Source organism: Tasmannia lanceolata, unplaced genomic scaffold (genome assembly GCF_043159265.1).
Source record: "Tasmannia lanceolata isolate RefF3 unplaced genomic scaffold, GAP_Taslan_0.1 ptg000025l, whole genome shotgun sequence".
In the NCBI taxonomy this organism is placed as follows: domain Eukaryota; kingdom Viridiplantae; phylum Streptophyta; class Magnoliopsida; order Canellales; family Winteraceae; genus Tasmannia; species Tasmannia lanceolata.
In genome coordinates this window covers 3,804,322-3,828,273 of record NW_027518702.1, presented here as the reverse complement: position 1 = coordinate 3,828,273, position 23,952 = coordinate 3,804,322, and the positions used below count along the sequence as shown (strand labels likewise).

Sequence of the window (23,952 nt, the reverse complement as noted above, 5' to 3'; positions counted from 1 at the left end):
GAAATTTTTTTCCTAGGGGCAGCAGGCTCATAAGTCTTACTCCTCTGTCCGATGCTCATAAATGCAGGCTCCATTGGTACTTTCTTAAGATCGTTGTCAACTCCAACTTTGAATTTGAAATTTGAATACAACGGCTCAGCGAGGGACATGCCATCAGCCGGCGAGAGATCTCCAATCGGCGAGGGATCCCCAAACGACGGTGAGATACCCGAATCGGCATAGCCCAGAGCATTACGGGATTCTGAAACACCATTCTTAATAATTTGTTGTCTCTGGAGCTCAATCCCAATGGAATAAACCTTATCAACTGCTGGCGGTTTCCTTCCATTTTAGTTTTCAGAACTCTACCAAAAAGGTTACCTAAAGCTTACACTGTTGAGACAGCCCATACATGTAAAGGGATACCATAAAAGTTAACCCAAAGGGCTTCCTCTCCTTGATTGAAGTCCCTATTCCATGATGAGAGAGAAGCTAAGAGATTACCAAGGGCTTCAGGTCCCATGGCCAGGGTTTTTAACACCAGGGATTCAGAATCAAACATAAAGAGGACCTCGTCCTTCGCCAGGGAACAAGGCAGGAAAAGGATGGAGAATCCCAGGTTTTTTGCGTCCAACTCCAAAGGTCCTTCAAAGACCTGGAATTGTCTTTCATTTTCCTTATAAGACAGGCTTTAAGGGAGTCCATACGAGTAAGCACTTCCTTGCCTGAGATCGAGAAGGCTGGGCTCCCATTACCCTCAAAAGAACAAATTTTACCTGAATCAGGCAAGCGGCTATCCACTTCACCCTTAGCCACAAAACCAGGACTGACACGGGCAATCCAATTTGAGGGGATTTCAGACGGCATTTATCTCGCCATCTGAAATTAAAATATTTGCATGGAGAGCAAAGCCAACCACTAGGGCCATTTCGAAAACTCTTATTAGGGCAAGTACCATTAAGAGAAGGAGTAGGTTTCCACATTCTTTCCTCCATCTAAAATTATAGTAGGAACAGCAGCAGCTCTGCCAGTCCTTCGACCATTCTCCATTTCGACCTCCGACCATTCTTCAAGAAAATAGGGCAGATAGTATAGTAGAAGGTACTTGTTTTGGTTGGCTGAGCAATCTTCAAAAGGCATACACATAAGCAGACTGTTTTCTTTGCCCGGATCAAGAAAGACCAAAACAGACCCGTCTGTTGAATGACTCAACTCTCTGAATTCAGTACAGAGATGTAAGAGGAACCAAACAAGGGCCAAAAGAATTAAGACTAAAATGAAGAATACAGAAGGTTCTTCATATATCATCTGAAAGAAAAGGTAAACGAGGGTAAAGGAGGCACTGAGCTATCATCTGCTTCTACCATAAAGAAGTCTATGTTGTTTAATCATCACCATATCATCAGAATTTAGAAAGAACAGTACCTTCTTAACGAAAGTGGAATGCATTGTAAATTCCAGATCTTTTGAAGCATGAGAACCATGCTTTTCTGAGGAACTCTCATTCCAGTAAGAAGCAGGTTGGAAATGGAGCAGTAAATGTTTCTTTCAAGCACAGAGGAGTCTAAATGTTTCTTTTAAGCAGAGAGAGGGGCGTGTATGTGAGCAGTAAACAAAATGAACACCAAATAACAAGGACTCAATGCATGTATGGGTTTTGAAATGGCCATTTCGGTCGATCTTCTCACAAACATGAACAGGTTTTCGGTAGTACAATGTGAAGGGACCAACAGATACCAGCCAGGGAAATTAACAACTGCTCCCACCCAGCATCCTAGTCAATAATACTGCTGAAGAGAATATATTTTGGTAGAGAGCACCCATGGACAGAGATCATGTTTAGCAGTTTCTACCGATGAAAAGAATTAAAAGAAGTAAAAATTTCAAAAGGAATGTTTCTAACACTACTGGCACAAAGAATTGTCACTTCAATCATAGGAATGATAATCAGTAGTCGCTTGCTGATTACTGGTGCCAGATTAATGAGCCAAGATCCATGTTGCATGAGTACCACATGAGTACCAAGCGTCGGAGTCGGCAAACCTCAGAAGAAAAAAAAGGATTCTTTGATTCACCAATATATTTTAATCAATTCTAATTTTAATTCTGTACGGGGTAATAAGCGATAATATTTTTGGAATTTTGATAGGATAAGTAAATATAATGTTTTGTATCCAAGAGAAAAAATAGATAAAAGAGATATTCAAGTGAATCCATGTAACATAGGCCGAGATAAATCAAGAGAACCAGGAAGAACTATAAGTTAGCTATCCTTGATTTTAGTTTTATTTTATCCATTTATTCTAACAAATTGGTGCATGATACAGCCTGCACATACATGATGTATCAAGAAAGACTAAAAAGCATACATATTCAAAAGAAGAAATTGAACAAAAAAGAAACTCACAGAGCTGCATTTGGCCATGTTTTGGCTCAGTAACAGAAAGAATAATCAGTTTGTAAAATGAGAAAAAAAAAGTGGATATTTTGGAACTTGAAAGGAAAAGGCTTTTATATGTTACAACCAATGCATAGGTTGGTTGTGTCATATACATGAAATTAAAACTTCAGGTCTAAAATTTAAAATCACATCTCAAAATCCCATGTAGTCTCTGCACTCAGTTTTGGAGCTTTGATTTCCTCTGCCAAATTGAGAGATGCAGTAATCTGGGAAAATAAGATCAGAAGTTAGAAATATGTTAAACAATAAATACATTAACACTAGATATACATGCAAGCAATAACAACTGAAAAACCAGAGACCAGAAAAGTGTGGAAGGTTCTTAAACTACCCGGGTGGAGTAACTGAAATAGTGACAGAATGATCCAAAAACTTCTTAAGCAGAGCATTAAAAAGCTGCTGGGAACTATTTCTTTGAAACAGTAGAGGCTGACTTCAAAACAATCAACAGCCAATTATAAGTAAAGACTTCTTCTTTTTTTTTCTGAAAATTTACATTTTTTATTCCAAAAAGTGCCAAATAAGGGACAAGTCCCCTTAATGGCTACAACAATACCGCCCCTTATAGTAGGATTAGCTTACATATCCGTTATATGCTACCCATCCCCATTCCCCATTACATTACCCAATAGCCTAACTTGTATCAGATCCCCACCAACTCATAATACGTGTCCGCCATGCCACACAAACTTCTCCACCTCATCCCAGTTGCCGATTTCGATTTTCAGAAGTCCCACTCGAAGCCCTAGAGCTATTGTGCGCCCCTCACCGTGCACGATAACCATTTCTTCTAAACGTAGGCCGGGCCATCTTCTTCGGCTGTATTTTGAGAGAGAGAGAGAGAGAGAGAGAGAGAGAGAGAGAGAGAGTTATCTTCTCCGGCAACAATCTCTGCGGGCCACCACCTCCTTCTCCACGGTCACCACCTCCAGTCCCTCCTACATCTCTTCCACAAAAGCCATCCATCTCCACCTCTTAAACTCAGCCGCCGCCACCTTCTTCAAGATCTAAAACCACCTCCACCACAACCCATTTTCTTCATCCCATTTCGCCATTTTTAGATTAATAACCCATCTTCACCACCCGATCTCTAGCGGACCTCATCTCGCACCACCATCAATCCCCGGCGGACCCCCATTAAGTCCGGCCTCAATGGCCTCCCGACGGCCTCCAGATCTGGTAACCCACGGAACTTCCACAGCCTCCAGATCCGGCCTCCACAGCCTCGATTCTCTCCACGGTCTCCGGATCTGGTCTCCATGGCCTTCCACAAACTTCCAGATCCGGCCTAATGACGGCCTCAATCGCCTCCTCCCGGCCTCCACGAACTACTCCGGTCTCCCGACACCCTCACCACCAATCTCAAGAGTTTGTTTTGGCCTCCAGATGGCTACCACGGCCAGATCCAGCCTCAATGGCCTCCTCCCGGCGTCCACGAACCAAATCCGGCTAGATCTGGCCAGACGGCCTCCACAATATCCACCCAAATTTTAAGACTTGTCCCAAGATTACGGAGGAAAGACTAATCATATCTCACAATATGATAGTTATATAAATACTTAAAAGTGCAGCTCCTGCTTCGGAATCAATGACACCCTTTGACACTTTGGGTCCAAAAATAACTAATATTATTTATTCATTTATTTCTGCGTGAGTATGGGCCAAAACGAGTCAATGAAAAAACTCCTTTGACTCACATGCGTCAGCCAATGACTAGTGCCAATGTACGACTGAGTTTTCTAAAATGTAAGACACCAAAATGACTATTTAGTAAATGGCTACTTACGAAAGTCTGTATGATAAAGCCACTAGAGTCTCATTGACGATATGGCCATCGTTTTTTTTTTGGAAAGATAAAAGATTTATTGACCGCTGAAAGCGGAATACATCATAGGGGACGAGGTATCCCACCCAATGCAAACACAAACAGCAAGCACCCAAAACCCAACAACAATCCACACCCCAAGAAAATACAAAACAAATCTAACTACCTATCCCCGTTACCAAGTTCAGCGTAATACCTAGACGCATAAAAGACACCAAAACCAGATAAAGCAGAGCAGAAGAGCGACTCCCTGAGACCTGGCCCATGCCATGCCTCCCTGAGACCTGGCCCATGCGATGCAGAAATCACATCAACTCCCTGCATAACCGATTACTGGCTAAATCAGCAAAGACGGAAAACTTTAACTAGTGGTGCATAGTACTTCCCCGTCAACGATATGACCATCTTAATACACAGTTGCATCAGAGTCCACTATCAGGATCATAACAAGGGGCATCAATGATTGACATCAAAGATATATCCATTGATGTTTCCATTTTCCTCACAAGGCCAATTTGCAAGTGCATATCTTGGCAAAGAAAGTGCTGCAGGGATGATTTAGTAGTAGCACAGTAGCCTCTTATTTTGGATGCAATGGTTTCAAATAGGTACGTTGTATTTGGTAATGATCATCCTAAGCCTTTTTTTGTACGTCCTTATTTATTTGCTACATTAAAAAGGAAAACAAAACTAGCCCGCCTCAATTGAATGTGCCGCTGGAAGCATAGAGATCAAATTGCTGAAGACTAGCTTCTAGTGATGCAATCATTTTAGATGGTATCACAGCCTAGCCTCCATCATAAGCTCTACTTCAGTATCTTAGGCCCTGTTCATTTGAGATTATGACAGTTGATTGTCAGCCCCAACCTATTATTGTTATCAAAATTACATTTAATTTTGAGCACAATAATTGGTTGGGGAGTGACAATCTGTTGTCACAATCTCAAACGAACAGGGCCCACAATTAAGCTCAGCGCCAGACATGATGAATCTCACAATTTTGACTATCCACCAAATTTAGAATTTCCCCAATCGCATCCGCAAGCCTCCACGGAGAACCCTGGAATATAATTTGTGGGGTTTTAAGAGGGGATTGTCCTATTTCAGTTTTTCCATCTATTTGGTGGTGTGTAGCAGTGTATTTCTTGTCTTGAGAAACATGGGACAAAGATGTTGATTAATAGGTTTAAGGTCCAACACAAGTGCGTGCGCACGCGCGCGCACACACACACAAACATAGGGAACAGTGGAGGAATTGAGATCTACAATGGTGCTTGAATGGACATGAAGAGGTGTTCAAGATAAAGAACTATATAACCTGTTTGAAACATAGTGCTTGACAACGTGACTGCATTTTCAAGCACGTAGGAAGGCAAGGGAATTCGAGCTCTTGGTATATAGTCGTGGGCATGCATCTCATCATGGCCATGTTTGTCGCAATGATGATGTATTGTGTCCAATCACGGCCTTGTTAGTTGCAATCGTAATGTATAAGGTGGCTTATAAATCACGAAATCACTTTGGTTCTTCAGTGAAAAGAGGCCCATTTAGAAGAACATGAGTTGGTGTGAAATACATGGGTGGTTGACGCTGGAAAAAGGATAGAACGTGGAGAAAGCACCCACCTAGATTATGGTTGGCATCACAAGGTTACTATCAAGGTGGGTATCATTGGGGTCAGCGATATCAAAAATCATTGTTCCACATGTTCTCTATTTTAGAAAGCAACAATAATCAAAGATACGTAAATATCAACCTAACACAGGAAGGGTTGATTTATCATGGTTTTCTAGTGAGAAAGGTGAAGAGGGGGATGCAAAAACACTAATTCTTAGGGTCTGTTTGATTGCCAAAAAATAAGGGTTTCACTAGGCATTTTGAGGTGCCACGTTGGCAACATCCATTGTATGGTTGCCAAAACTAGAGAAAAGCTGAGAAGATTACCGGAGTTGTCGAGTGGTTGTTGGCCCGCGTGGAACACCGGGTAGCTTACGGAGAACAACATGAAAAAGGGGTGAATTTTAATTAAAAAAATCCCGGGATTGATTGGGGATTTCCCTCTGAATTTTGACTTCTGGAAACACTTGCGGTTCTGGAATTCAAACCTCATATTCCAGATCTGATCGATGAGTCTTGGCACAATAATTCTACGATTACAAGAGGGTTGTTTGTGTTGAAATAGATTCCAGAAACTCAGCCAAAGTAGAATCTGGAATTCGATCAACAGAATTCACTTGAGTACAAGAATATTGATTGCTTGTGTTGTTGAAGATTGATAAGACTGTGGATTGAGTTCAGGACTTTGATAGTTAGCCTTTCCTAAGAATTGGAAGCTGTGGATCTTGCTATAAAACAAATGCCATTTAATATCTTTGAACAGTGGTGTTCCGGAAGTCAGAACGCATATTGGTCTCTGATCTTAAATTTCTGCAAAGGATAATTACATACATCTAATATCATCTGCTCTACTTAAGACCTGTTTGTTTTAGATAATGACAACCGACTGTGAAGTTCTCAACTGATTATTGGACTCAAATTTAGTGCAAATTTTGATCCAATAATTGGTCGGGGACTCCGCAATCGGTTGTCATAATCTAAAACAAACGGGGCTTTAGTTGATCCTTGAAGATCAGTTCAAAGTTTCTTTGCGCAAGAGGAAAATTCACCAGAACATCTAACTCCATCAGTTTCCTCTGTCGCCACAAGCAGAGTAATTGCCTCCTGAGAAGAATTCAGAATAGAACAGTGAGACTTCCAGCACTCGTATGATCTGGAAGAACAGCACATTAATCGGTGTTTCACGAAGTTCACTCCAGCCTTGTTAATTGGCTGAGATCACCTACCTGCTTAGTACACCTACACCAATTTAGGGATTGGAGTTGACGGAAAAAGATTTTAAGCCACACCATTGCTGAAATTCTTTGGGCAGATAGCACTATTAACTACTTTTCCAAGCCAACCACAATTCTGTCCTTCAGTTTCTGAGCAGAGTAGTGCACCGATATTGCTGCAAAATTTCTGAGCAAGCAACACTAAATCATCACAGTTTAAATCATCACAGTTCCGAGCAGTTCCCTTCAAATCAGTTGGAGTCTTGAGCAGCAGCTTCAACTTGGAACTGTTGGAACTGTTTTGATGAGCTTATTGCAGCTAGGCAACAGCTTGGAGTGAGCATTGTCTCCATTTCAGTATTGATCGCTGAAACACACCATTGAAGTGCATCACCATCGATGGCTCCACCGTATGTACCATATTTCAATGTGAGTTACTCCTCTGGTGACTATGAAGCTGCTTGTCTACAATGGATCGATGCTCTTAAGGGGTATCACAATTATTATGGTCTGCATCACGAGGAAAACATAAGTCGTGAGACTGAGTGACGATTGAAGGAACACCGCGAACAGGGCAAGTCTTCTCTTATCTGATGGGAGAATCATTTCTTGAGATTTTATGCACGCAACCTATTGGGAGAGATGTAAGGCAGAGGTCCGACGCAAGGAGTATGAGGCTGGAAATGTGAGGATGAAGCCATAAGTGAAAGACTGGCCAATATTGATGTTGGGTGGGATACGCTCAAGTGTTACGGAGGCAAAAGGCATTGGCGCATGCACATTCCCTTCCTCCACATGTGGCCGATATTGCAATCGATGAGACAGGTAGGGAAGCAGAAGCAGAGATTGATGTTTCTGCTACCGAGGAAGCTCTAGTCCAGCCACCTGAGGAGATCATGACTTAGCAGACAAAGGATCAAATTGAATGCATTGTGGAGATGGACGAGCAGTTACCCAAGCTTTGCATAGAGATACAGTAGTGCATTCAGTCAGGGACTGATGAAAATGGTTTTAAATTTTGGCCAAAATTCCATCTGAGGAGATCATGACTTAGCAGACAAAGGATCAAATAACTTAGCAGACAAAGGATCAAATTGATTGCATTGTGGAGATGGACGGGCAGTTAGCCAAGCTTTGCATAGAGATAGAGCAGATAGAGTAGTGCATTGAGTCAGGAAATGATGAGCATGGTTTTAAATTTCAGCCGCAATCTGAAATTTCGGCCGAAATATTTCATTTTCAGCCAAAACCGAAACGAAATATGCAATGAACCGTTTTTTACATGATTTCGCCGGGAAATTTCATTTTCACACTTATTTATAAGATTTCCACTGAAATTTTAAAGATGCCCACCGAAATTGCTAATATTTCCACCAAAAATTTTAAAATATCGGGATTTTATCCGAATCATACATGATTTTGGACAAATTTTTCACCAAAACCAAAATATTTCGATTTTGGTGGTGACCAAAATCGACACCGAAACCGAAATTTAAAACCTTGTAGATGAGCCAGAGCATAGCTTTTAGCCTGAGCAGTATACAAAGGGTCATTCCGTAGAGGATTCTTCTTCTATGTTATGTCATGGTGAGCATGAGTCTATAGCATATGCAGAGGCAGATCATGCTGGGTCAGATGAGAAGACAGCGAATGGCTTAAATGCTGAGATGACAAGGGTGTTCTTGATATAAAAGAGGTTATTCTTGAGGAAACAGAGGAAAAGTTGGAATTCACTTTGGCAGAGGTAAAAACTTCCACTTGTTTACGACTTGGTAGAGATGAATATGGACTTAAAAGGAAACGAGTTTTTACCCGTGAAGACTCACAGTAAGGCTTTATGAAAGATACAATTGAGTTTTGACAATTTAGAGGCAGCAAGCAAACGTGGGATCAAGAGCGAGAACACAGGAAGACACCATCAGTACTGCTATGACGGTAGAAGGTACAGACGAGAGATGGCAGTGTTGATGTAAGTGATAGGCCATGGATACAGGGGCTTTCAGGAGAAAGTTCTGCATTTGATCCCAGCACTGGCATCCTACGTTTCTTTGGCCAAGTAGAAAGAGGCGACATCCCAGCTTGCTCATCGACCTGGGCCTATATCTCTTCTATCAGAACAGAGCCGAGCTTGTGGACAAGCACTTTTCTAAGGGAGGAAAGATGATGACCGGGTCCTGACCAAAGTATAAAAAGTCTTAGTATCATATAGGTGGTGGTACGTGGTAGTGTGTGACGGCATTGCTTGAACTTTCCATACTTTTGTAGGTTGTACTTGTAGGAGATTATACTTGTAATAAGTGAGTGATTGAGTAGCTACGTAGTGAGGATTTGAATGTAAAGAGGAGGGAAATTCGAATTTAAAAAAAGGAGGGAAATTGTCCACTATAAATAGGGGAGAGCTGCTCTCATCTGGGGACTTTTGATAGAATTTTGAAGAAATTCTGTAATTTCATGGTTGTGAAAACCATTTGGAGGAGATTGACGTTTTGTAAGGAAGAAAAACTTTGATGGAAGATAGAGAAGGAATTCCATGTTTGCAAGGCCTTTCTTCACTTCTTCTAAGCTTGTGATTACAGCTGAGCTAAGTTTTTTTTTTTTCCTTACCGTTATCTTGTTTTTACAACTTCAATTACAATTACAAAATTCCATTCCTTACTCCTTTCTTGATCATCTTGCTCTGTTTTACAATTTCTTGCTTTCTTGCTTAATTTCTTTCCAAATTTCTTCATTTCTTGCTTGATCTTCACTTGAAAAGATTCAAAAAAAAAAAATCCAACAGGCATATTGAACTGTGAAGCAAAATTCTACATCACTATGTTCATGGAAGGATTTTTATTTTTTTTTGGTTGTTGGAGAAGAAAGAGAGGGTCTGAAGCAGAATAGTGAAACAACGACTGCTTTCCTAACTCATAACTGTCTTTAGATTTCCCTTGGTAATGTCGACAGTGTCTTCTCACCGAAGCAACCATTAGAAATAAAAAACCATGTCTTACAACATCTTTGCAAGCTATATGCACTCCAATACATGATTTTTCCACTTGATAGTCAAGGAATGAGTTTGTAATGCGGGAGTATAAAAGAGAGAGTTCACAAACGAATAGTGAAACATCCACCAATTCCCTACTTGTAGCTCTCTATCTCCCTATACCCTAGAGAAGTGGAGCAAACAAGGCATTTGCCATGAATGAAAATCCGTTCTTTTATCAAGGAGTGTCCTCAAAAGTAAATCTTACCCATATCTAAGCCACCAAAAATTGACCAACTGCCTTTGAGTCCTACAATACTATAGCAACGCCCTAAAAACATCCATGGTGCTCACAATGCCCAATCTCCCTCTCTATACCTCAGATATAAACCCTACCAAATATCCAAGTGATCCCCAACAGTGCTCCATTTTACGGAAAAATGTGCTAATGTAGTCAAGTTAGTCTACCTATATCAGGGACTAATAAAATGGCAAATCGGACATATACAAAACCATAAGAGACCTTCAAGATGCTCAGCAACTAAATTGAGCTATAATGGTTACAAACCCCTGTGCTTCCAACAAATATGCCAAGTACTCCAATGACTATGATTCTAATCTAAACCCCATATAACTTGAAGACATCCATGAGCAGGTCACAAACATTCAGCTAATACAATAAACTTTCGGCCAAACCTTCCACAAATCACAACAAGCACTATAAAAATTCTATAAATAAAGTACAAATTATACCCACTGACCATATCCATAAATCTTGCAGCAAATATTATGATGTCACCAACATAATGAAACAAATAAAAACTTTAAGGGCCTCATCCAAGTAACAAAGTTCCACTCCATGAGGTCACAGTAGGGAAACCATACCAACCTAAACATATAATAATTGTCAGCTACAACAGAAGACATACAGTCAAATTGATCAAAGGAAGCATACGAGACCCTCCAAATACCCGTAAATTTCATGTGGTAGACAAGTAGAACATGTAGACTAGCTTTTAGAAGTGAATCCACATGAGAAAAGTACAAAAGCGTGAGTATGCAAGAGTAGAAATGTCATCCTCTGAGGTTAAGGTTAACCACTGGTTACTATTCAAAAAAAAAAAAAAAAGGGTTAACCACTAGTTCAAGCCATATTTTACCCAAGCCTCAGAGAGTCAAAGACCATCAAAGCTAGACCAACTACACTTAAATTTCTTATATTTCATCATTCGCAGACCTTTTAAATGGTAACATGAACTAATATCCCGCGTGACGTACGGTGTCTCAGAGAGGATAAACCGATAAACATCTCCATGCATCCCTGTACTCTAGGAGGAAAAACACATCTCACATTGTTCCTGTAAGGTGTGGGAGAAGATGAACAGCTCCCACTGTTCAAATAGACTGCCGGAGAAAATAAACACCTATTCTCATTCCAATTTGAGTCTGAGAACATGAAGCATAACACATCATATCATTCCTACAGTATTAGAGAAGATGAATATCCCCCACTGCAAATATAAAATACCAAGAAGATAAACATCTCTATCTGTTCCAATGGAACACCTAAGAAGATAGAAGTATAAAAAACAGCTCATGTCATTCCTATAGAGAGTCGGAGAAGATTGTTTTTTTTTTTTTTGAATGGTAGAGAGTCGGAGAAGATAAACACCCCTTGTTATTCCTGTAGAGTGTTAGAGAAGATTAACATAAAACTTGTTTTCTCATTTCTGGTATCTATCTATCTATCTAACTCTCAGTCTTCTATCTCTCTATCTACCTACATATTGATTGTATGTCTACCGAAATCCCAAAAAATTTCTTTTTATCTTTCAAAAAATAAATATGAAAAATAAAATAAAACATACTTTAGTCACGAAAAACACAAAAAAAGGGATAAAAATACCTTGAATGAACCGGAGATCTTTGAATTCCTCGACCACTCCAGCCCCAGCTGCTTGTTCGATGTCTTGTAAGAAGCTTTGACAACATCATCCCCGTAAAATTTCTGTGAAACGGCAAAATCCCATGTGTTTTTGGACAAATCATAGCACGGCTCAAACGTCCTCGCCCCTTCCCCATGCAAGAACGTGTATTTGAGCTTGCAATCTGCAGACCCGAACACATAATTCGCCGAAACCTTGTTCGCTGAATCGAACACAAGAGTCCCATCCAGGATTGTCCTGTTATCCCCGTGCCCGTGCATGTACATCAAGTTCACTTTCTTGTCTAAAACATTAACCGAGTTCATGAACTGAAATTTAACATCCTACAAAAAGAATCAAACGAAAATTAAAACTCCTTAGACGCCGGAGTGGAAACTAATTCTGTGCAGAAACCCCAACAAGAAGACAGTGAAATCCTAACCCTAAAATTCGAATTCATGAACTGAAATTTAACATCCTACACAAAGAATGAAACAAAAATTAAAACACCTCAAAAGCCGCAGCGGAAACTAATTCTGCGCAGAAACCCTAAGAAGCAGGAAATGAAACCCTAACCCTAAAATTGACTGAAAAATCGTACCTCTTTTGGGGGACAGTGAAACCCTAACTCTACAACTGTGTGAACTGAATGTGAAACATCAAGCTCACTTTCTTGTCTAAAACCCTAATCATGTTCGTGAACTGAAATTTAACATTATACACCAAGAATCAAACGAAAATTAAACCCTAAGAAGCGGAAAATGAAACCCTAACCCTAAAATTGTGCGAAAAATCGTACCTTTCTGGGGACGTTATAGTCTATGATGAAGGCCCCGGGTTTTTCGAGAGCGAGGCCGAGGCCATTAAGACTGGGGCCATTAACGACTGTGGCATCAGTCATGGAAGCTCGGAGCTTCACATCGCCTACGTTAATGGCGAGAGTTGCAGAGGCACTGCTCTTCTCTGTATCATATTTCCCCTTCACAGATGCCTTCATTTTTTCCGAGAGAGAGGGGTGCGTAGGTTAAATTTGTTGTGCCCTAGAGGCTCCTTTTATCCCTGCGGAGGATTTCCGACAAGGAAGGAGCGGAAACCACGAGGCTGTCTATCTTACGCCTCTGGCTAAATATGTGTTTTCAAAAGGTACTGTACGGGACACATTATAGGATGATCCAGACCGTCCATGATGGGACCCATCATGGACGGTCTGGATCATCATATGGAAATGATTTTTTGAGCACAAACTCACCGGTATAAATCTCCCTTATTTAATGTGAGAAGAAGAGCATAGCCAGTGGAAGTCCTGGGCCACTTACATGGCATTAGAATGATCTCAGCCCTTCATCTGGTAGGTCCTGTGGTAGTGATGAGATTAGAAGAAGATTAGACGGGATGATCCCAACCATCTAGTCAACGGCTTGCATATTTGCGACTAAAAAGAAAAAATAAGCAATATAAAATTAGGGTACTGATATTTGCACTTCCAATTTCATATGGGAAATGATATAAGCACTCCAATGTTTTGATAATTCCGCTCCACTTCCCTGTCTTTTAGTATTTAAAGGGCCTGTGGGATCTTTTGGGGAATTGTAATGAACTTTTTACAGCCTTTAAATACTAAGGGGCCGATTGGATACGCTGATTTTAGAATTCTGGATTTTCTCAAAATCCTAGATAGAAGACAAGAGAAGAAAGGAGACTGTCTGTCGTTTTCTGATTTCACACCCTTCTTTCCGTCGAGCCAAAGACCAGAAGATCGTCCCGTTTCCAGGTTTTAGAAATCTCAGGATGTGAGAGAGATTTCTAAAACTTGAATTTCTAACTTAAAATTTAAGAAACAATGCCCCGACAACATGCAACAACCTGATCATGAACCATCTTTTACACTGCATTCAAACTAAAACCTGGATTCTAAAATCCGTGCATATGAAAAGACAACAAAGTGGAGCGGAAATATCAAAACAATAGAGCGTTGATATCATTTCCCTTTTCATAATTGCACTAAATTATCTTGTCTTCTACTATTTAGACAGGTGTAAAAGTTTATTACAATTCCAATAAAAAAGAAGAGATAAAATAAGTTTAGTGCAATTATCAAAAGGGGAGTGATAAATCGACCCCATATATCTTAAATCGACCCCCTATGTGTCTTTCTCTCTCTAACCCAGATGAGAGAGAAAGACACATGGGGAGTCGATTTATCACTGCGCTTATAAAAAATGGTAGTGCAGTTGCCAAATTATTGGAAACATTTGAACAGTGTGATTTTCAAGTTATGTGGAGTATAATTTGTCGGCCCTTGGATGTGGAGTGGGCCCAAGTAAGCCTTCTCATCCCCGTCTCATGATAAGAGCATCTCATTGTATCATCCCTCGACCCAATGAAAGTTTGCTTCTCTTTAGATTCAAGGGTAGATTCGGAAAGGTGAGATAGCATCTGTTCTGATGCGTCACTACACCCATCTCTCTCGTGTTATGTGATTTTCTAAGTCTTTACTATGTGTTTGGTGATGGAAACCGACCAATGCAACAGCCCATCTGCAGAATGCCTTCTTAAAAATCTTTCACATGCCAATTAAAAATAGAAAAAAGAAGCTGATGCGTGGTCGTACAAACCTATATTTTTTCTAAAACTACCACACGCACAACGTGAATCGGTTGTACCCCAAGAATCATTTCCATAGGATGATAGATTGCACATTATGAAAACTTCAATAGATCGGAGGGTTAGGATCATACTGTAAATGATTCTTGGGGTACAACATATTCCCGTTGTGGCCCAACAAATGGACGGTTTGGATCATCCTATGGAATGGGCCGTACTGTACATTTTGTACCCATCATATAATTTCTCTTTAAAATTTAACCTTTGTGGGGATTCCGCATAAAGCATAGTTTTTTCAAAAGAAAATCACTCAGGCCCAACTTCTTCTGAAGATCCAAACCATTCATTTGTTGGGCCTCCGATGTAATTAAGCTTTCCTCCAATATTCATCTCCAAAGGATGATTCTAACCAGCTGATCTATAAATGGAAGACAACATATAACAGATCGAAGGGTTGGAATCATTCCCATCATATAATTTCTCTTTAAAATTTAACCTCGGTGGGGATTCCGCATAAAGCATAGTTTTTTTTCAAAAGAAAATCACTCAGGCCCAACTTCTTCTGAAGATCCAAACCATTCATTTGTTGGGCCTCCGATGTAATTAAGCTTTCCCCCAATATTCATCTCCAAAGGATGATTCTAACCAGCTGATCTATAAATGGAAGACAACATATAACAGATCGAAGGGTTGGAATCCTTCCCTTGGGGACTGCCTAACAAATGAATGGTTTAGATCCTTGAACAATGTAGGCCCTAATAAATTTGATAATAAATAAGCATTATATGGTACCTATAAGTAGGCGTATGTATTATTTAAAAAAATCACTTGGGCCCACTCTGTTCCAAGATAGAAAAGTTATGATATCATTAGAAAACTCTAGTTAGGATCATCCTATATTTGGATATAATTTTTGGGCCTAACAACTGAATGGTTTACATCAAGGTCCAAGAAATGAATGATTTGGATCTTAGAACAAGGAGGGGCCCCACTCTATTTTTAAACAAAATACACATCACTGTACGGCGAGCATTATTCAATGCGTATTCATTAGAGATTTTATTAGGGCCCACCTTGTTCGAAGATCCAAACCATCCATTTGTTGGACCCTGATGTAAATAGGCCTTTCCTCGAAAAACATTTTCGTACACCAAACAATCGAATTGTTTAAATCTTTGAACAAGGTAGGCCCCACTCTATTTTAAAAAACATGTGCGCCTACGTATATTTTTTAATAGAATTTTTGAGGTACATATGAAAGTATTAGGATCATCCCATAATACGTATTTATTATAAATTCTTTGGGACCCACCTTGTTCGAAGATCCAAACATTCATTTCTTGGGCCCGGTGCAAATAGGCCTTTATGATAAAATAATCTCCATAGGATGATCCTAGTAGAGGTTTATATATGGTGCCGTCCATCAATAGATTGGAGGGTTAGGACTGTCCTATGGAGAAGATTTTATGGGCAAGGCCTAGTTACATTGGGCCCAACAAATGAATGGTTTGGATTTTCGAATAAAGTGGGTCCAAGTATATGGTCTCCGCCTGTAGATGCAAGTATTTTTTAAAATTACCGTCGGTCCACCTTTTCGAAGATCTAAAGGGAAGTGATATATTCACCTCTTTTTTTTACTTAGGACAGCCCCCTCTAGTATATTTATGACTTCTCTTTTACACCGGAGGGGGCTGTCCCAAGCAAAAAAGATTACGGGAATTTTTTGGAAATGTTTGGAAAGAACAAATATTTCAAAATTTTCCTTTTTTTGACACCCGAAAAATGATAAATTGGACCAGCCCTATTAAATTTTTAATAGGGGCACCTTCATTTTATTATAATATCCGTCGAAATTAAACATAATCATATCAGTTGCCTCTAAATCGTGGTAGTAAAAAATTTTCTCATTTCATCAGAAATGTTTTTCCTGGAATCCAAACAGTCTTTAGTTGTTACACAGGAGAGATGTCAACCTTGGGAGGAGAGAGAAAATGACAAAATATGTGTACTGGCTGTACCCATAAAAAGGGTGCATAGGTTCCCGCGGAGGCGAATTTATCAGCGCCCAATGAAGAAAGGAAGAAACAACCTACAAATCGGAACACAAAATGAAGGGAAATGATAAATGCGCCCCACATGGGACACCCAACTGCAGTGTACGTGACAATCATATCCGCTGAATACTTCTGAAGTGAAGTACATCAGCCCCCCAAGTGATGAAAAGGGGTGCATTTTTCATTTCCCTAAAAAAAAAGACAATTAGGCCGAACAATAAGATGATTAAACAGGTGATCAAATGAGAAAAGAACATATCTAAGGAGAAGAGATGGAAAAACAACAGCAACAACAAATGGATCTACTGATATAATGGAGGAATTAAGGGAAATGGAAGCACAGATCTACACAAAAACACAAAAAAGAAAGAGACGCTCTATAGGGAAAGATAGTTAGGATTTAGGAAGAAGGGAAGGAAAGCCTTTAATTTATTAAACCCACATGTGGAATTGACGTTTGGATATTAAGTCTCTCAATTTGTGGATTGAGACTTAATCCAAATGCAGTTTTCTTTAAATTTAGGACCCAACCCATATTTTCTCCTAAAAATTAGAGTGCTCTAACCAAAACATAAGGCCTAAAATAGTGTTAGCCTCTAAAAAAGCGTACCCACACAACTTCTAAAAGAAAGGAGAGCCATTTAAGTAGTCGGGAGACTCCCACCCTTGCATTTCCATCAGTACTCCCTCAAGAGGTTAGAGGAAAGAGGAAAGGCAGCCTTTATACGGGCTCCCTCTCCTCTTTCCCACCCTCATGAGGAAACTCTGCCCAAATTTCGATAGAGAAGATGCTTTGGACACTGTTCTTGAGGTCCCCATCCCTGAGGAGTTTTTCTCCAGTACGGGCACCAATGGTGCCCTCCGGTGGGAGACCGCAATGCGGACGTGGTTAAAATGTTCCGGCCCCACTGACAATTCTCCGTCACCGGCACAAGCTGGTCGGAACGCCGAGTTGAGCCTATTGCTCAATGTCGTTGGAACGCCGCTCATCCCGTTATCAGTCCAATCAGATCAAGCGGTCAATCGGTCCATTAAGGATTGCTCAATCGTAAGTGAATTCTAAATATTTGATTCGATTTGATTTTTTATCTCTATCTGTAGCGTTAAGATAGGTTACTTTGTCAGAACTCTGAAGTTAAGCGTGCTTGGACCAGAGTAGCCACTCGCAGGGGCGGAGGCACATATAGCATGAGGGGGTCAGGCCCCCTGCTTGCAAAATCCTTTTTATAATGCATGGCTGTACATGCATGCATAGCTATTTTAGTGGCCATGGCCCACTACAACAAAAATGGTTTTTAGCAGCGGGCAAGACTGCTGCTCAAAAAAGGATTGACCGCTACCATTACTTTTAGTAGCGGTTATGTAACCGCTACTAAATGTCTCGTCGCTATATGTTATAGCAGCGGTTAGCACCGCTGCTAAATGAACCGCTTGTGTATGAAACTATTTAGCAGCGGTTATCACCACTACTGTTTTCAACTCTTAGGAGTCATTGTTGGGCAATATAGCAGCGGTCCAAACCGCTGCTAAATTTCACTAGCGGTCTTATTAGAAGCGGTCCAAACCGCTGCTAAATCTCTATATATGGAGTGGGTTTAGCAGTATATAGCAGCGGTGTAGACCGCTACTAAAGTTTCAACATACACTGGCGGTACTATTAGCAGCGGGGGCGAATTTATCAGCGCCCAATCAAAAAAGGAAGAAACAACCTACAAAATCGGAACACAAAATGAAGGGAAATGATAAATGCGCCCCACATGGGACACCCAACTGCAGTGTACGTGACAATCAAATCCGTTGAATACTTCTGAAGTGAAGTACATCTGCCCCCCAAGTGATGAAAAGGGGTGCATTTTTCATTTCCCTAAAAAAAAAAGACAATTAGGCCGAACAATAAGATGATTAAACAGGTGGTCAAATGAGAAAAGAGCATATCTAAGGAGAAGAGATGGAAAAACAACAGAAACAACAAATGGATCTGCTGATATAATGGAGGAATTAAGGGAAATGGAAGCACAGATCTACACAAAACACACAAAAAAGAAAGAGACGCTCTATAGGGAAAGATAGTTAGGATTTAGGAAGAAGGGAAGGAAAGCCTTTAATTTGTTAAACCCACATGTGGAATTGACGTTTGGATATTAAGTCTCTCAATTTGTGGATTGAGACTTAATCCAAATGCAGTTTTCTTTAAATTTAGGACCCAACCCATATTTTCTCCTAAAAATTAGAGTGCTCTAACCAAAACATAAGGCCTAAAATAGTGTTAGCCTCTAAAAAAGCGTACCCACACAACTTCTAAAAGAAAGGAGAGCCATTTAAGTAGTCGGGAGACTCCCACCCTTGCATTTCCATCAGTACTCCCTCAAGAGGTTAGAGGAAAGAGGAAAGGCAGCCTTTATACGGGCTCCCTCTCCTCTTTCCCACCCTCATGAGGAAACTCTGCCCAAATTTCGATAGAGAAGATGCTTTGGACACTGTTCTTGAGGTCCCCATCCCTGAGGAGTTTTTCTCCAGTACGGGCACCAATGGTGCCCTCCGGTGGGAGACCGCAATGCGGACGTGGTTAAAATGTTCCGGCCCCACCGACAATTCTCCGTCACCGGCACAAGCCGGTCGGAACGCCGAGTTGAGCCTATTGCTCAATGTCGTTGGAACGCCGCTCATCCCGTTATCAGTCCAATCAGATCAAGCGCTCAATCGGCCCATTAAGGATTGCTCAATCGTAAGTGAATTCTAAATCTTTGATTCGATTTGGTTTTTTTATCTCTATCTGTAGGGTTAAGATAGGTTACTTTGTCAGAACTCTGAAGTTAAGCGTGCTTGGACCAGAGTGGCCACTCGCAGGGGCGGAGGCACATATAGCATGAGGGGGTCAGGCTCCCTGCTTGCAAAATCCTTTTTATAATGCATGGCTGTACTTGCATGCATAACTATTTTAGTGGCCATGGCCCCCCAATGACCAATACAAGTAAGTGTAAATTAGTCCTCCCCCCACCCCCACCCCACCCAATTGTAAATTCCTGGCTCCGCCCCTGGCCACCCGCTAAGAAAATAAAATATCATTTCTACCTCTCTTTCTTTTTTTTGGTTAATGGATGATCCACCCGCTAATAAAAGGGGATCTGCATTGAAAATAAACAAGGGATGAAAATGACATTGGATCATGTATTGGATGGTGATGAGTTCCATATAATCTGTGGGCTATGGATGAACGGCCATGGACGAACGATGACCTGAACTTTTACTTCTCTATCATATGAGATTTAACCATCTGATTAATCCCGTTCATTCAAGTGTTGCATTCCTTTGGGCAGCCAGAAATTATTTTTATCGTCCAAAATAGTGCGATTCAATAAGTGATTAAGATCATCTAATTGATGTGAATTTTAAGCTACATCCCATCAAGAGGTAGTAGAAGGATTGGACGGTTCTGATCTATACATGTCAAATGGGATATCACATAATGGGGTGCAGTATGTATTTTTTCAATGTTTAAATTAATACCATCTTTAGGCCCGGTTTGTTTTGGATTTTGAGAACCGCTCGTGTGTCCAAAAACTAATTATTGGACTCAAATTTAGGCAACAGTTTCTGAGTCCAAAACTGATTATTCAACTGAAAATCATGTTTAATTATGAGTCCAATAATCAGTTTGGGACTCACAATCACTTAAAATAAAAAACAAATGGGCCTTAGAGGTCTTACTTTGTCCTTTCAGGAGTGCTTGGATGTATTTATGTATTTCTTGAGCTTAGAAAATGAGTCCGGTTGTTAGTAGGTTTAAATAAATTTTTATTCATCATTTAGGCCCTGTTCGTTTGAGATTATGACAACCGATGGTGAGCCTCCAAACCGATTATTTGACTCAAATTACATTAATTAGGGGTCCAATAATCGGTTTGGGGTGCACCATCGGTTGTCATAATCTCAAACGAACAGGGCCTAATTTATGTTATTTACTGCCTTTTTCACCTCTGTGGTGATTAAGAGTGTGGCCCGAAATCAGCTCATTAACTTTTCTGTGAATGGCTGAGATTTAAAAAAAAAAATGATTTTTTTTTTCGGTTATACTAATTACAGCCGTTCACTTCCATGTGAATGGGCTGATGTCGGGCAACACACTTAGTCGCGATAGAGGTGAAATCTCCTCGTTAAGTAATATAGCTTTGTAAAAAACATTTGATCAGTAGGAAATGATTTTACCCCATAAAAATCAAAGTTAAATGTGATTTCTTAATCACCGCTAACCATTTCATTTTGATAGGAAGCTTCGACCGCGAAGTATATAGTGCAGCAATACGTTGCTGCAACAGGAGGGCAGGTGGCTTTGAATTCAGTAAATAGTATGTACGCTATTGGAAAGGTGAAGATGTGTGCCTCAGAATTTCATACGGGAGACGAGAGCGTTAGAGTGAGAGGTAATGGTGAGATTGGAGGTTTTGTGTTGTGGCAAAAGAATCCTGATCTATGGTACATAGAGCTTGTTGTATCAGGATGCAAGGTAAGCGCAGGGAGCAATGGCATGGTTGCATGGAGACAAACTGCATCCCAACAGTCTCATGCCGTTAGGGGTCCTCCTAGACCCTTACGTCGCTCTTTGCAGGTATGCTTATGTCTAATTTCAAGTGTTTTAATTACTCAATTAAAATCGGCTTATTGTGTTTTAAGTGGCTGGAATTATCAAATTGATTGATAGTTTGAGCATTTATTTGTGGAGGAATGATTCAGTAGGTCGCGTATGTTGAGGTGCACCCATTACTAAGGGTGCAACTAGGGTGGATTTTTGGGGAATTTGGGTTGAGCTTTTACCATAAAATTGGGTTGGGGTCAGGTTCAGGTTGATTCGAGTTCATTTTTTAGCAATAGCTCAACCCAACCCAACCCAACCCAACCCACGTTGCCCCATTTTTTAGCAATAGCTCAACCCAACCCGACCCGAGTTGCCCCGTCGCACTGGGGTCAGCTCAATTGATCCACTACAAGAAATACATTAAGGGCACGTTTGGCGACCTATTTTTCCTGGACTATTAGCCTACTCAAAGTTGGGGAGAGAGAGAGAGAGAGGGTAAGCAAAGCCTTGAAAATAAAACTCCACTCAAAATATGATTGACCTTTTCCTGATTTTTTTTGCTACTTTTCACCCTCTGTACTACTCAATTTTGCCCTCTCAAGTCTCTCCTTCTCCCACCCGCCCTACCCCTCTCTTACCACTAGGAGAAAAATTTTATAATGAAAAAAAAATTCCTAGTTGCCAGACACGGCCTATGGGCCCATTTGGATGCACAAAGAGTTAGAAAATCAAAAGCAAAAGGACACATTTTCCATTTCTTAACATTGTTAAGATGCCCTTTACTATTAAGATGGCAGTTTTCCAAATGCAAGCCATTTTGCAAAGTTTGAGTTTCCACTAGAATCAGGAGAAAAAGGAAAGGAAAACAAATAGGAATCTATATTCCTTCTACTTCTATGTTACGTCAATCCAAATGCACCCTTGGAGAAAATCGAGGCCTCACTTGGATCTCCTCTGGCTATAGGAAATCTAAAATTAAGGCCCTGTTTAGATCTTGATAATTGATTTTGAGTCCTAAACTGATTATTGAATTAAAATTAAGGCTCTATTTGTTTTGGATTTTGAAAATTGATTTTGAATTCAAAACTTATTATTGGACTCAAAATTTTGTTTAATTTTAAGTTCAATAATCAGATTTTGACTCAAAATAAATACTTAAAATTCAAAATGTACAGAGCCTAAACATAATTTTCAGTCCCATAATCAATTTAAGATTCAAAATCGATTCTCAAAATCCAAAACGAATCCATGCTCTGATAAATCCATGCTCATGCTCACCATGTCGAAGTAGATGAAGTTACAATGATATCACACTCCAATGAAGCATTGTTCCACATATTTTTTACTAAGTAGAGGAAGTAGGTTGAGGCCTCAAACACCCTAACACCACCACCACCATCTTTCTAGGGTCTGGACCCCATGTCCACAGCCAACTTGTTCTCAGACGCAGTCTGCATTGGCGAGAAGATCATCAACAACGAGGATTGCTTCATACTCAAGCTCGAGGCGAGCCCTTCAACCCTCAAGGCTCGGAGTAGCGACAACTTCGAGTTCATCCACCACACTTTATGGGGCTACTTTAGCCAAAGAACAGGACTCTTGATCCAGTTTGAGGATACTCACCTAGTAAGGATGAAGGGTAAGAGGGGCGAAAGCGTGTTTTGGGAGACGAGCATGGAATCGGTGATCGAGGACTATAGATACATAGATGGAATCAACATCGCACACAGTGGTAGGACCCTCATAACGCTCTTCAGATACGGAGAGGGTTCGGCCAACCACAAGAGGAGGTTGGAGGAGACATGGACGATCGAAGAGGTAGATTTTAACTTATGGGGTTTGTCCATGGATTGCTTTCTACCCCCTGCAGACCTCAAGAAAGAGCATGAAGGAGATCACACCATGGGTTGAAACTTCATCACTTCATCTTCTATAGAGGTGTTTTGTTTATTGATAGGCGAAGAAGAACGAGGGCTCGAGAGGACATCAATTGTGTATATATACGTGATTTGGGAATTCTTGTCAAGGGCATGACGCAACGCAGAGAGGAAGATTTTTGTTTCAATGGGGGAAGAGTCTTATAATCATATAAATTTTGGTTTTTGATAAATGAAAAGCAAATATGTTCATCACATTATTGCACTTAATCACTTCCTAAGAGCTTGTAATTTCTATTTGTTACTGGGTGTAACTTAGAATCACCATAGATCTTTGAAGAAGATCCAATTGAATTTAAACAAAGAGCTGAGTAAGATATTGTAATGGTAGTATGTGTGATTAGTCAGTCAGACGAGGAAGACCAAATCCAATAACCGACATCCGAAATGCGTGGGAATTTATAAATGGACACTTGATTGTTTACTTAAAGACTATCATTCTTGGCCCATGTTATACATGGGTGCAAAGTAACGGCCTCACCCCCATCAAACATGAGGCGGAAAATGGTGGGCCCCACCCATGCATGTGCTTGGGTGAAGATCATGGGATCAATCCCCTTAAAATATGAGGTAAAATGATGGGGGCCACTCGACGCATGGGTTCATATATGGGTTTGAGGTGAGTTCATGGGCCCAGCCTTATCAAAAAATGGTGTAAAATTGTGGACCCCACGCTACGCATGGATTTAGGTGGAAATGGTGGGCCCACTCATGACTGCAAAATGAGGTGCCCCACCATATACATGGGTTTGGGAAGAGATGGTGGGTCCTACCAAATCAAAACATGAAGTGTAAAAT

At 40.5% G+C, this 23,952-nt stretch overlaps 2 protein-coding genes across 3 annotated transcripts; one reads left to right on the top strand and one right to left on the bottom strand.

The window, feature by feature from the left end:
- Nucleotides 1-2,365: 2,365 nt before the first annotated feature.
- LOC143857889 (outer envelope pore protein 24B, chloroplastic-like) lies at nucleotides 2,366-13,108 on the bottom strand. The gene is made up of 3 exons (XM_077368421.1): nucleotides 12,786-13,108; nucleotides 11,968-12,330; nucleotides 2,366-2,646 (listed from the first exon to the last, which is right to left on the bottom strand). Exons 1-3 carry the CDS (start codon nucleotides 12,981-12,983, stop codon nucleotides 2,566-2,568), a joined length of 642 nt encoding a protein of 213 aa, XP_077224536.1. The 5' UTR covers nucleotides 12,984-13,108; the 3' UTR covers nucleotides 2,366-2,565.
- A 4,200-nt stretch (nucleotides 13,109-17,308) lies between these two features.
- LOC143857885 (uncharacterized) lies at nucleotides 17,309-23,458 on the top strand. 2 transcript variants are annotated; one of them, XM_077368411.1, is made up of 3 exons: nucleotides 17,309-17,692; nucleotides 20,912-21,250; nucleotides 22,625-23,458. In XM_077368411.1, the coding sequence occupies exons 1-3, from the start codon at nucleotides 17,399-17,401 to the stop codon at nucleotides 23,126-23,128; spliced, it is 1,137 nt and encodes a 378-aa protein (XP_077224526.1). In that variant the 5' UTR covers nucleotides 17,309-17,398; the 3' UTR covers nucleotides 23,129-23,458. The 2 variants fall into 2 exon arrangements, with proteins under 2 accessions (XP_077224526.1, XP_077224525.1); XM_077368410.1 differs by lacking the exon at nucleotides 17,309-17,692 and adding an exon at nucleotides 18,999-19,369.
- Nucleotides 23,459-23,952: the final 494 nt, after the last annotated feature.

Excerpts from the sequence above, each read along its gene's own strand:
- LOC143857889 (XM_077368421.1), bottom strand. The coding sequence starts at position 12,983 with ATGAAGGCATCTGTGAAGGGGAAATATGATACAGAGAAGAGCAGTGCC. Across the intron at positions 12,331-12,785 it reads ACTATAACGTCCCCAGAAAG|GATGTTAAATTTCAGTTCAT; the intron begins GTACGATTTTTC and ends TTCTTTTTGTAG. Across the intron at positions 2,647-11,967 it reads AGATCTCCGGTTCATTCAAG|ATTACTGCATCTCTCAATTT; the intron begins GTATTTTTATCC and ends TTATTTTCCCAG.
- LOC143857885 (XM_077368411.1), top strand. The coding sequence starts at position 17,399 with ATGAGGAAACTCTGCCCAAATTTCGATAGAGAAGATGCTTTGGACACT. Across the intron at positions 17,693-20,911 it reads CCATTAAGGATTGCTCAATC|GAAGCTTCGACCGCGAAGTA; the intron begins GTAAGTGAATTC and ends TCATTTTGATAG. Across the intron at positions 21,251-22,624 it reads CCTTACGTCGCTCTTTGCAG|GGTCTGGACCCCATGTCCAC; the intron begins GTATGCTTATGT and ends CCATCTTTCTAG.